Below are 14373 nucleotides of genomic sequence, written 5' to 3' on the forward strand. Positions count from 1 at the left end.
TATTTCATATTTAAATATGAAATAATTTTAAACCCAGAAACCTATTTGTTGGAGTAGTGCCAAAGTAAATTTACTTTAAATAATTAAAATAGAGATAAAGTTAAAGTCAAGGAATAATAAGAAAAAGGTTTTGGATTATATTATGACTGAATTTCAGTCATAATATCTATCTGTTTCATTTTTAATATCTCTTTTTCTTATTATTCCTTTTCACAATGGCACAAGGTATATAAATATATGCATTATAGTAAATAAGAATTGTAAAAATCTGTATTATTAATCTTATTCTTCGACTTCATTTTTATATCCAATTTTTCTACTGATCAAATTTTACTTTTTCATTAGAATCAGATAATATTTAAACTTTTATATTTAAAAATATTTTCAATAATAATGATTGAATAAAAACCTCAATATTTTTTGCTAGCCTTCTAGCTACATGATAAATGTAAAAGACATTCAATTATTCTATATCTCATGATTCATTGTACAATATTTTCATATACAATATTATGTAAGCGAAAAAATAAAAAAATCAGTTTAATGTCAAAATAATGTAGACATCTAGAATAATGAAATTTCAATTAAAGCTTTGTATTTTGTTATAAACGTATAGATATTTGAGCAAGCATATTTAAGAACTAGTAATTCAGCAAACATCAATGAACATAAACAATTCATATGTATACATATCATATAACAACAGTTAATTTTGCAATACTTTATAATATTTTGTATACAATTGGTAAAATAGAAAAATTATATAAATTCAATATATTCATTAAAATCTGCAAAGTTAAATTAAAGGCAAAATTGTGAAAGAAATCAATGCCTTCTTCAGCACACAAATTTGTCTTTATAAATAACTAATATGTGCATATGTTCACAAAAAGGGTCTATACATATTAGGATAACTGTGACTAAATTTTATATTATTATAAAGTGTATAATTCTAAATATATTAGACAAAAGGAGTAAATATATTATCTATAATTTTATAGACTAGACAAAGATAAAGACACAACTGTAATACATTTACTAGTAATACATACATAATACAATAGTAGATATTTTTCATAGAGATAGTACTCATAAACTTTTTTTCACATGTCAATTATTTATAAGGATTGACTTGTATGCCAAGAAAGATCTTTCTTTCCTTTATTATAACTTTGTAAATTTTGTTGAATATACAAGGTTAGCTTATTTTATCTATTTTACACATTTTATAGTAGAATACATTCTGACACCAAATGTCTCAAAATTTTAGATAGTTTCAACACATGTTTAATTGTTTATCATATATTCTTGATTATTGAATGAATTATTAATCCACTCAGATAGTTCTTGCCTAAATACTTGAGTACTTACTACTAAAAAACAAAGCTTTAAACACAAATTTATTATCCTTGATTACTATCTTACTTTATCATGTAAAATTAATTTTCATATTTTCTCTCATCCATTATTCAAATTTCTTGTATAGAAATACAGAATAAAGCACGAGACTAAAACCACTTTAATGATTCTTGAAATGATGATTTTAATGAAAATTGAGCTAAACAATTATTACATAATTTGAAAAATACTGTATATTACAATACTCAACTCTTTAAATTCTTATGCTTTTCAAAATCATAAAAACTTCCAATTTCTTTAAATGAAAATTAAATTCTTTTTTATTACAAAGAAATGTAACACCTAAACAAATTTAATCATGTTAAACAATATCTGTTTTAAACGACTTTTAATGAAATTTAATTACAGTAATATATTACTCTTTTATAATATTAATTGAAACTAGTTACATTTATTAGTCAAATTTCTCCAAAAGACGTTTTAATTGTTTCACACTATTTAACAAGTTTAAATTTATTTCTGTGTTATCTATACCTATTAATAAAACAACAAAATTTAATTTTTATTTTAGACATTTATGTAAACATACTCTTAAAGTTTAAATATTAAGAGAAAACTAAATAGTGCAACATATAGTCCCTTTTGAATCACGTAACATTTATCTAAATCAATTCTCAATAAAATTATTATTTACAGAGTTTTCAAAATGGTTTCAATTACGTGCTTCTGTATGTATACTGTACATTAATGCAATATATATATGTATTTGTTACAATATGTAGTAAATATATAATAACAATAGTAATAATATATACTACTTGTTTTATTTATGTATTTATTTTTCGTGCAGGTTAAGAATGCAATACTATGTAATATTTTTTACATATTCAAGCTATAGTGTTTTACATAAATGCTGTTAAAATAAGTTTTGAAAAAGGTATTCTTACCTCATCAAAGAAGACTTGTGTTTTCCTAAGTATATGCTTTAGCTCAGTTAATTCCAAGAAGTTGCGTTTAAGTGTTTCTGCATTTTGGTTAACTTCTCGCAACTCATTTTCCAATTTTTCAAATGTTGCTTCAAGATCTATCATTTCTCTGGGTTGTGGTGCTTCTGGATTTTCTCCAGTATCAAGCATTGGAATACCATCTTTTTTAATTTCTTTTTCCAAGTACCGCAGTTTACGTTCCATTTCATCACAACGACGTACTTCGTTAACAAATTTTCGTTGGAAGGCATTAACATCAGGATTGAGCTACACAAAAATATGTTTAAATTAATATATGAAATGATTGAATTATAAAATAAATACATAATATATAAATTTATATTATATTAAATTATTTTATTTTTAACTTAAATGTGTAATATTTAAATTAATATTACTATTCTTAAAATACATAATAATTTTATTTAATCAACAAGATAAATATATAAAATTACCTTAAATAAACAATTATTTTGATATTTAATTAGTTAAAATAAATTATTGCTATAAAGTGGACATATTATAAAATGAATAAATTTTATATTAAATTCTAGTTTTAGATTCTAACAAGAAAGCCTTACCAATTTGCAATCTGAAATATTGTTTCGTGATATAAACGTTACTTAAGTGTTTAATCTATCATAATACACTTAAATACACTTAGGTTGGACTATAAACGTAACCTTGCTCGCAGAAAAATATTTTTACTTTTGTCCTCCTATAGTGTAACGTTTTATTTAAAATTAAACGTTACATAATTTCATAAATATGAAAAAAAAATTAAAACATTTTTTAATAGAAAAATTAAGCTATGACTATATTAAATAAAGTCCCTAATTTGTATATAAAAATAAAATAAAAATATAAAATTGATATTCAACATTTAAACGATAGTATTATATGTAAGGTACATGTAATATGCATTTTTATTTGTTTGTAAGTGTTTCCATTTTTTGGTTTATTTAATCTCGAAAATAAATTCAAAATGCAATATGATAAAAATTGTTTTATTTCTTGATAACATATTTTTAATTTCTTAATGATCCTATAAATTTCATTAACCATACTTTATTTTATTCGTTTAAATTATTAGAATTTATATATATATAGTGTTTCATTTCCGTTTAAGATACATATAAGTGAATTTTTGAAAAGGAACTGTAAGACCCCACAGAAGTAATAACTGTTTAAAAAAAGTGATCAATTTAAAAAAAAATTGATCAATCTAAAATCTTTAAAGGACCTTGAATTAATACTAATTGTAAGAAGCCGGCACGTAAAACTAGGTGGAAAGAAAAATATTCAGAAAAAGATTTATCAGCAATTAATTTAATCAATTACGCAACCAATCACTCAATTTAAATAATTTAACGATAGGAAAGTGGCGTTAGATAGAAACAGTCAGATTTCGTAAACATAATCGAGTTCTGAATTCAATCAACTTAGCATAGTTTAGTTATGGAGAAAACAAAGGAAAATCATGATCTTTAGAATAATTAGATTTTGTAAATTCGTAGCAATAACCAATAGCAAAGAATATTAAAGTTATTTACAAAAAGTTAGGTTCTAAAAGATAAAAACTAATGTACTAAGTATTTAAACATGTGATATGTAATATCCAAGGTCAAGAGGGATTGAAATTTGACTTTATGGTTTCACAGTAAATAAGAAAACCTTTCCAAACTTCAATTTGCAAACTAATAATAATAAAATAATTTAAAGTAGAATAATTTATATTATCGTGTTACTTTGAATTTCCTGAATGTATCAGTATGAATCAGAATTTGGAACTAGCTGCAAATCCTAAAAAATAATTGAATAAAAGAAATAATTTAAACATATATCATATTTAAAAGATAAAACTTTCGAAATTAATTAAAACAAAATCAATTTCCTATTCTTTGTATTATTTTGATAGTTCTATATCCAAAAAATAATTTTTGAAAATATTCATGAAAATTTCAGAAATTTCTACAATAGTATAAATGTTCCAATATGCGTATATAAAGTAGTCATGCATATAACGATAAAGCTTTCCTTATAATTTTAATTATGTGTCTTTTCTACGAAGTTATACAATCCATTATCTATAGTAACGATCATACCGGCAATAAGATATTAGAAACAACAGAACGTCAATCTTTATCATTAACATGTTTATAAATATAAGAACATATGCCGAGATGTATCAAGTCGACATGCGATGGTATATAAACCGAAGAAATTTTCAAAACTGATGCTTTCGAAAACTAGACCTGTTGGTTAAAAAAATTTTGTTCTACATTTCTGATTTATTTTTGCTCGTAAAATCACAAGATGGAATCTAGTTGGTAGTATGAAGTTATGTGGAACACTTTGTATAAATATAGATCACGAATATATACGTAACTGTGAAAAAAATTCTAATTCAATGCAATATTCAGTATCAATGCAGATCTCTTTATATTTAAGTTTTTATTCCGTATATACTTAGCTAAATAATTAGATTCATTGAACATCCAAAGCAACCTATTCACACAAAGATAAGTCAGTTTAGATATGTATAATTATTATTTAGAATGTAATATTTAGTAATGCATAAGTGATCGTAATATTCATAATTAAAATGAATAATGCAGTATTACGTATTATTTTGTTGAAGCTAAAATCCTTCTTTACATGTCTATTAATCACAGATAAACGGATTTTTAATTACTATAAATAAAGATTGATATGCTTATACTACTATTAAATTCATTGGATATTTATCCGGAAATACTGATATTTTATCTATGTATATATATACATAATTCTCTTGCTAGATTGAATGCAGTTACTTAACGCTACAACAATATTCATTTTCACACTTTCAATTTCGTATTACGTATATATACATATATAAATGTCATTGCATGGTAACCGTCAATTCGACAGTTTGCTATGTGTGTAGAACCATATCGACAGATTACACAACAAATCAAGGTTATTGTCGCTTTGTTAAGTGGCGACACTCGCCTTTACTGGTAGGAGAATCACCTTGTGTATGTCTTAAAATTTCATTTATATGGTCGATGAGCAAAAATTATTTACTTAGAATAAATTTTTCGTATCGAAGCTAGATAACGTTGTATTTTAAAAACGGCCATTTTTTGTGTATCATTAAGTCAAACGTAACCACTACCTAAAGTTTCTTTATAAACAGATAATTATTTCAGATAAACATTTAAAGTAAAGAAAGTGAACAAAATATATCTTATGATAATAAACATTAGATTCTGAAATAAGTGAGAAATGAAAGAAACAAACTAATACTTTTGGCAATATAATATACTACACAATTAAATATAGCTTGCCAGTCGTAATAATTTTATAATTTTTCCACAACAAAGTTACTCGTCGATATTCAGGATAATTATTTTATTGATCAACTATAGAAGATAACAACAAAATAAATTGATTAATCGAGCTTAACCAATGGCAATTTACAAGTTCATACGGAATATTTTATAACTTTCCAATCAGACAAAGGAAAAATAATTATACTTACTGACTCATTAGTCAATAAGTATAATGAACAAGGTGTCCTGTAATATATAGAATCTATTGTATTTTAAACATTGATTTAGTATTTAAAAACACTACAATAATTTTCATATAATATAAACATTTAAACGTTGAAAATACTTGAAATCGTATTTCCTTATTTAGAAAACATAATTATGTGGTATTTGATTACCTTCACAGAAAGTGTTAAAAATGATTACCTCGCATTTTAAAGCATACCTATAAATATCTTGTTATTAAGTTAATTATTTTTTCACTACTTTCAGGTATTGTTGAAAATTTTGTTCAATTCCGTAATATAGTTTTTAATAAGCAATACAATAAAGACCTAAACATTTAATCTATTCATTTCAAAATTTTTATTCGAAAGTTATCTAACTGGATATAAAATGAAATTTTCAACAACTTCAAATATCAAGAAGTACTGAAGCAGTAACCATATCAATAATAAAATGTTACAAATGTATCATGAAATATAAGGTACTCATTTCGAGAATTTTCCACGAAAACCATTAGATATCAAATGTTTCAAAGTTAAAGTTAAACAATTAACAAACAAATAACAAATTGCAATAGTGAAAATGATTGAAGAATTTCATAATCGATACAAAGATAAGAGTATCTTAATTGTTTACTAGTTCTGAACGCTCATATACTCGACACATTGTGCGCAGCACAAAAAAACCGGAAAAAATAAACAGATTAAAGCAAAATCATTAAAGCAAACTCTTACCTTATTTAGTTTATCAAAAATTCTTTTGGTCGGTTTTAAAAAATTCAAACTTAATCCAATCGTTATCAGTGTCAGAAAAAATATCCTCAAAATATCTATAAAAAATTTTCAGCTAACAAAGAAATGTATTTAATACATCTGTATACTTCATGATATCATACTATAAATTTATTTGTCTAAGGTGTGTCTATATTTATTGAGTATTCTCATATCGTAACACCAATACGTATCAATCACTGATACACTACGATGCAGCAATTTATAATTTTTTTTTTCGTCATTATTGCGTATTCATGCTAACACTAGTGATGCGTCCTGATGATAAACTGGATTGTCCACAATAAAAATAAGTGTACAAAAAAACAGTATAATACTTCCCAACCAAGTTGGCTTAATTCAATATCGCATAATTTCTTTCACGCGGTGACGAAAAATCGAAAAATTTATGTATCTATCCCGTTATATATAGTCATATCAAATTTTGATATGCAATGATTCAACGTTTGCTGATACGTAACGGTGATAATACGAGAGTATACAACAAAGCAATGTGTTAAAAAGTTTATTATAATTATTTTTTTCAATAATTGATCGATAATAAATGATATTATGGCATCATTTCCTTTTGTTTAATTGCATAAAATTTAAAAAATTATTTTTGCGATCAATCCCTTAGATTTTCTATTCAATTAAAAATAATGAGTTGAAATAAAAATATTGTCAAATTGAAAGAGAATAAATTATCTTTAACAGTTTCCTCTTTTATTATCAACTGGAAAAAAAGATTACATATATTAAATATCTATTAAAATTCTCTTTTAACATTAATAATTAGCATAATTATATATTAATTAAATTTAATTAACATTAAACATATCATTTATTTATTTCAAGTGCCTCTTTTAGCTACTTTTAAAATTTTAGTTACCAAATAAATAACTCCCAAGAAATGAAAATGAACGAATGAAATCTCATATATAAATATTCAGTTGTTTTATTAAATGTTTTATCAAATGATAAAAATAATGCAAATTTTGGTATTTAAAAATATTGATAAATTTGAGATATTAAGAAACATGATCTTAAGAAAAGATTTTTATATTTTGAATATTTGTTTCCTAAACAAATATTTTTTCTTCGTACAACTCAAAGCCATTCGTTTAAGCTTATAAGTTATAATCTAATCTTATGGAATTTTATTATAGTTTTGAACAAATGATTCTACATCACTCAATATGGAAAATTAATTCCTATATTTAAACTTTAATAATGACAATATCGATAATATCATTCATTAATAATATTTAAAAAAGCAATTCAATTTTTTGTATTTACAGTACAGTAGAATAAATTTAATGGTATAAAACAATATTATTAACAATATAAGTTATATTTGACACGATATATTCTATTTCATAATACATTTTATTTGGTATTTTACAATAGATATTAGAACTACTAAAAATGTTGTGAATAATGCACAGTAATGTTCTAATTTTTTTAATGTTCAATAAAAAAATTATATTAAATGTAATTCTAATGTTATTTAGAATTTTAATGAAAAATAATTCAAAATTTGTTTAAAAAATTGAATGTTGTAATTTAAAGTTATTTCTGATAAAAAAGTATTAATTTTTATTGTAATTTATGTATAGATACAAGAATATTTGCAAAAAGGATATTTTATTCCAATATACAAATATATTTTATTACAACACAAATTTGTTTAGCTACTATATTCTTAATTTATTCTATTCGTTTGTCTAATCACTGTTCTCTTGTAACCATATCAATAAACTAATTCACATTTGTTCCATTGTTACGTTCTTATAAAATGAAGGTTAATCTTTATAATCAATAATCAAACATTAAAATATATCAATAATTTTGAAACATTATGAAATATTATGATAGTATATTAATATCAAAATTTACATACATTTATATTAAATGACATGTATTACTAATTTTACTTTGGTAACATAATGTAAAAATTAGAATATACTTAACTCCAAATATTTTTATATTCACATTAATAAATAATTGATTTACAATACTTTGAATGAATAGTTTCAATTATATTAAAAAGCTATTAATTCTTAATACATATTTTATTTAGCATATATCGTAAATTTTGAAATTTTTCATATTATTCAATACTTTAAAAATTAAATATTTTCTCATAGTAATGACATATAATCATTTCATGTATATTTTGTATAATAATAGTAATAATAATAATAATAATAATAATAATATAAAACTTACATCTCGAAATTGTACAAGACCAAGTTCGCCAAGTTCTGAGACACAGGCATAAGCTGCTTCACTTTGCAAAAAGAGTTGACACAAGGTCATCTCTTCGCTTCGAAAAAGCGATCCCATATTTGATTTTAGTAAGAAATAATATTGTTAGGTTAAAATGATTATAAACGTTGTGAAAAATAAAACTTCAAAGTAAAATAAGAAAGATTAAAATAAATTTACTAAGAATCCACACTATTTCAACGCAATTTTCTCCTGCTAAACATTTAGCAGACACACCAGCTTCCCGATTCCGATTGCAGAAGTAATCAATAGGGTAGTCACGAGGTAAGATGGGCATAAATCACAAGTTGAAGGTATGTCGCTACTCACATTTTTAGTTAACGCCCAGAAGCTACACTAGCGACAATTTAAATATTTTGTTCATATTGTCTATTTCCATAGAAAAAGAAGTAATAAGATAGTAATTATTGTCTATGATAGTATTAAATTTAATGAAATTATATATTAATTTATTTTTAGGAACTTAAAACTAGACAATTTTTAAGTTGCAAATTTAAAAGTAAGAAAATCATAAAAGATATTTTACTTTTTAGAAAAGTAAGTTAAATGTATGAAAATATCTACTACATTATCTACACGACTCTTTTGTGCATATAGTTCATGCGATTCTCCCTATATGTCAGCACATGCTGTTGCTACTAAACCTTCTATTACGTTAATGTCATATGATCAGTTTGTGAATTCGTATTGAATTTAAGGGAGTGTCTTAATTTTATAGTGATCAGCTAGAATAAAAATGTTTAAATTATTTTTATGTTTTGTAACTGCATTAGCAGTAGGTATGAATTTTAATATGCTTTAAAATAATATTTAAATATCATTTTCTTTTGTTTAATTAATTAACAACATTCAAACACTACAATTATTATTCCCTATTATTATAGTCAATGCAAGTGGAGATTTTGTAGTTTTACATAGCCCAAATAGTGTTTTATTCAATGGAAATGAAGAAGTGGAACAAAGCTTACTTAAAGAAGTATTAGCTGCTGCATTAGGTTTCACTGTCAAACTGGTATATCTTTAAACTGTTTTCTGTACATATATCATTTATTTGTTAATATTTTATATTTTAATGGAAAATGTATACAAATGTAAACAAATAAAATTTACAATTATATTATTAATGATTATGAATTATACAACTTATAATATTTCAAATATTAATTGTATACTATCATATATCTGTTATAGAGAGGGGTATGGAGTGGTATTTCTATTACTGATCCATTTAGACTTCCAGAAGCTGTTGTTGCAGTAGCAATAGAAGGAGTGGACTCTTTAAACATATCGAAAGGAAAAAGATTTCCTTTAAATGTTAATGAAGTTGAAGAAACTACATGGCAAGCTCTTAGAGAACGTCTTGAAGAAAGGGATAATGATAATACTTTAGTGAGGATATCTTTAGGCGATGGTCTGGATGCTGTAAGTATAAAATAATAATATATATAAGTATTACCAAAGTAAAATAAAATATTAGTATTAATAAGCTGATAAGTCTTTTTAATAAAATTATATGTTGATTATTTAATGTATTAGTGTTTATTAATTTATATAAATATACTTAATATTTATTAAAAACTTATGTCTAAAATAGTTTAATTAAAATTAAAATGGTTTTTATACAATACAAATTCAGCTAGGACAATCTGCTCTTGGAGAATTGAAACCTACCCCAATTGATGAGACATCTTTACAAGCTTTAAGTTTAAGAAAGGAAGAAGATAAAAAATTCCTTGAAGAAGTACAATTACTCCATGCTATTGCTAAAAAAGCACCTTCAGCAATCAAACCAGATTCAAAGTCTGATATTTACTGGCTTGTTATATCTGGTTTGCGTCCTATATTTGATGCTTATGGTAGTAATTCAACTACTTCCAGGGAAGCTTTATCATTGCTAAATAATGCTTTAAATGTCATTCATGATGCATTTATTCAAGCTTATGATGGTCAGGTAAGAATTACAATATATTATTATTATATAATATTTCTAAGATTTTTTTAACACTTACCACTGTACAATAATTTTATATTAGTATGTAATATACTAAAAAGATATACTAATTTTGTTTCAGGTATTGATTGTGGCTTTCACAAATAATGCAAGTAAGGTACATCATATCCGTTCAGTAACTCTAGAAAGGCAAAAACGGGAAACTACAGATACGGTTTGTATTTAAAATATATACTGCTTATAAAATAAAATCATAATTATAAACATTAAGAAAACAAGTTGGTTCAAACATCATTTGAAATTAGCCTAAATTGACCTTTTTAAGATTTTATATGGTTACGTATATAAACATATAAACACATACATACACATATACATAAAATATTGTTCCACATATATATATATATATATCTATATTATCTATATATTATCTATATATATATATATAAACACACACATAATGTTAAAAAATATTATATTTTGAAAAAAAAAAGATACTTTATAAACAGGTTATGTTATACTTTTTTTTCTTTAATTAACAAAATAGTACTTCAGCTTCATTAGAAATTGATTCTATATTATTGAATTCCTTAATCTAAATTAATTCATTCCTTTTCTACTTTATTTAGCAATGTTATTAAAGACAGCAGCAATGATATTCTACAGATTTTAAATTAGATTATATAATACCAATTGAAATAAATATATTTAATGAAAAAATATACTTCATTTTTTATATGAAATGTAAAAATATATATTACTAGATTTTTTGGTTTTTTTTTTTGCATATGTTGCATTTCGACAAAATAGTTTGATAAAAAATTCCAATTACAATATTATACCATAAAACATATTCTTTCTTTTTCTTTTCAAGTTTAACGAAGGAAGTTAATACAAATTTTTCAAATTGCAGAATTTGGAAAAAAATCAATTGAAAATAATTTCAAATGATTGTTAAATTAACTTATTTGTATACTCATCATAAATATAAAATTAAAATTTTGAAACATGATCGTAAAACAGTATTTCAAAGAAAAATTGAAAGAAATTATTTATTTCAGTAAGTGTACATTTCTTTAAATATACATTTTATAAAATGTTACAGTTAATAGGTAGTGCATAGTTATATAAGGCTTAGCAGTATTGATACTACAAATGTATATTATGTAAATTAATAAAACTTATAAAATAAATTGGTTTTATACAAATATTACTTTTATTAAATTTAAAGTTTGTAAGTAATTAAAAAGAATAAATGATAAATTATCATATTTAATTAACATTTTTGATAATCTGAGAAGTGATAAGTTATTGTTGATTAATTTTAATTTAAGTAGAAGTAATATTTATACGAAATATGAAGTAAAATTGTTAAAGTGAGTACTTTTCTTATTAGTCACATGGATGAATTTACAAAATTAGTATTAGAGTAAAATTAGTATAAGAAATTAATTCACATACATTTCTATTATCAATATTGCCATATTTCATAATTATCTATTTAATAAAAGAATCTTTTTGCATTTATCAATGTATGTTAACATTGTCTAATATAAACTAAACAGCAATTTAATGAAGGGATTTGAATAACATGTTAGTTCTTATAATATATTTAATATATCACATTTTAGCTTTTGAAGAAATTGCTGTTAAAGGTGGCAGATTGGATCTACATTTCTCTTAAATATTGTGTTTATCCAACTTATTTGTTGGGTTGGATATACTAAATATTTATTGGTAAAATTAAAAAAGTATATTAGGTTTACAGTATTCAGATATTTTATATCATTTTGTATCATAATAATGTGAATTTATAACAAGATAAATTATATGCTAAAATATATCTATAATATATGCATTCAAAACAAGTTGTACTCCATGTAGAAACTAAATTTAATGATACAAAATTTTTTAAATATCAATGATAAATGTCTTTAATATATATGAATAATGAATATATTCGTATTGCAAGTACAATGAAAGTTGTACGATAATATTCAATGATTGTGTCTAACACCTATATATTTTATAGGCTAATAAAACTAATAATATAGAATCCACTTTGGAAACTAAACGGGTGTACAATAATACAAAATTTAATAATGGTAACAACAATAATAATGACTATAATAATAATAATAATGCAATAAAGGTATGTTCATATTGTTGCATGAACAAATATTTTGTTGAAATTGAACAAGTGTATAAAAGTAGAGATAGCTTTTTGCATGATTTCCAAACATGTTAATGAATTATGCAGAAAATATTTATAATTCCATAATTCAAAACATTTCTTTTTTTTTTTGATATGTTAAATTACCAAGAAATATACAACATTCAATTTTATCACGGAATATACTAAAACAGTTTTATAAAATAATTATATCTATTTGTATTATTTTATATACATTAGGGTGGTGGTAATCTTTTAATAAAATTTCATTTAGAAAAATTTCATACAAAAATCCTTAATTATCACAAATTTTTATTAGTGAGTAACTAAATAAATATCCCAAATTTGATATGTTTGCCTATTCTTAATTGGTCGTGTTCTTAATTGATAGTATTGCTTGTATTATGTTATAAAAAAAATAAAGTAAAAAAGCAAACAAGAAAAATGCTATCATTGGTTCCATGAAATTTTAATGGAAAACAAATGAAGTTACTTATATTTGATGAAGCAGATGTCTCTGCATGTGTTTAAATTAATACTAATACTATTGAGTTTCTGAGGACTCTGGCAGCTTGTTCACTATATATATTACATTACAAAAATACATCATTTTTAATAAACAGCAGGCTTAACTTAATATATTTCATAAAAGTATATTTGAATGTTTAATTTTTTTTCAAACTTATAAACTTAAAGTCAATTATATTTATTAAAACAAAATAATTTATATAAAAATAATAACTAATGGTATTTGTAAAGAAAAAGTACCCTTTAAAATAGAAGAAATAAAAAAATAACAATTACTTTAGTTAAATTTTAATTTGAAACATGAATTTCATTCAGTAAGATTTTGTTACTTATTACTGGAGTTTTGTTTAACACTAGAATGACTGGATAGGTCAAAATAACTCATTAGCATTTTGTAAAAGTGAACTTCTAATATATATAATTGTTTAATTATTATTTTTTGATTACATTTTTTACATAAAAATATACTTGATAGACCAACTACATCATTTTGATTTATATGAGGTATAATTATATATATTATTTTTAATTACTTCTTCAGTACAATAGTTTGTATGCATATTATATTATTACTATTTAGTATCTAGTAATATTAGTATATTAAAAAATCTCTACATTTGAACTAAAAGTGTAAGAAACAAAGATGAAAGTTATCAAGAAACTTAAAAAAAACTTAAAAGATAAAAACTTTATAAGGTTTATTATTTATTCTTGTGTATCTTAGAGTCAATCTCCTGTTTTTTTTTTTTTTTTTTTTTTTTTTTTTTTTTTT

At 22.9% G+C, this 14373-nt stretch overlaps 2 protein-coding genes across 6 annotated transcripts in view; one reads left to right on the forward strand and one right to left on the reverse strand.

Annotated features, from left to right (window-relative positions):
* The window catches only part of Vha100-1 (V-type ATPase subunit a family protein Vha100-1), a 54242-nt gene extending 45060 nt beyond the window's left edge, over window positions 1-9182 (reverse strand). For 3 of the 4 annotated variants that reach the window (XM_017903689.1, XM_017903690.1, XM_017903692.1), the window contains exons 1-2: window positions 8890-9006; window positions 2307-2612 (exon numbers count right to left, since the gene is read on the reverse strand). In XM_017903689.1, the coding sequence (XP_017759178.1) occupies window positions 2307-2612; window positions 8890-9006 (423 nt within the window). Of the gene's footprint in view, window positions 1-2306; window positions 2613-8889 lie in introns of all 4 variants that reach the window. The other variant, XM_017903693.1, reaches the window with a different exon arrangement.
* A 409-nt stretch (window positions 9183-9591) lies between these two features.
* The window catches only part of ATP6AP2 (ATPase H(+)-transporting accessory protein 2), a 12703-nt gene continuing 7921 nt past the window's right edge, over window positions 9592-14373 (forward strand). The window contains exons 1-5 of one of the 2 annotated variants that reach the window (XM_017903683.1): window positions 9592-9728; window positions 9834-9961; window positions 10141-10371; window positions 10586-10900; window positions 11022-11114. In XM_017903683.1, coding sequence (XP_017759172.1) covers window positions 9686-9728; window positions 9834-9961; window positions 10141-10371; window positions 10586-10900; window positions 11022-11114 — 810 coding nt within the window. In that variant the 5' untranslated portion in view covers window positions 9592-9685. The remainder of the gene's footprint in view (window positions 9729-9833; window positions 9962-10140; window positions 10372-10585; window positions 10901-11021; window positions 11115-14373) is intronic. The other variant, XM_017903685.1, reaches the window with a different exon arrangement.

The sequence above is a fragment of the Eufriesea mexicana genome, unplaced genomic scaffold, assembly GCF_001483705.2.
Source record: "Eufriesea mexicana isolate 0111107269 unplaced genomic scaffold, ASM148370v2 scaffold2467, whole genome shotgun sequence".
NCBI classification, from domain to species: Eukaryota; Metazoa; Arthropoda; class Insecta; order Hymenoptera; family Apidae; genus Eufriesea; species Eufriesea mexicana.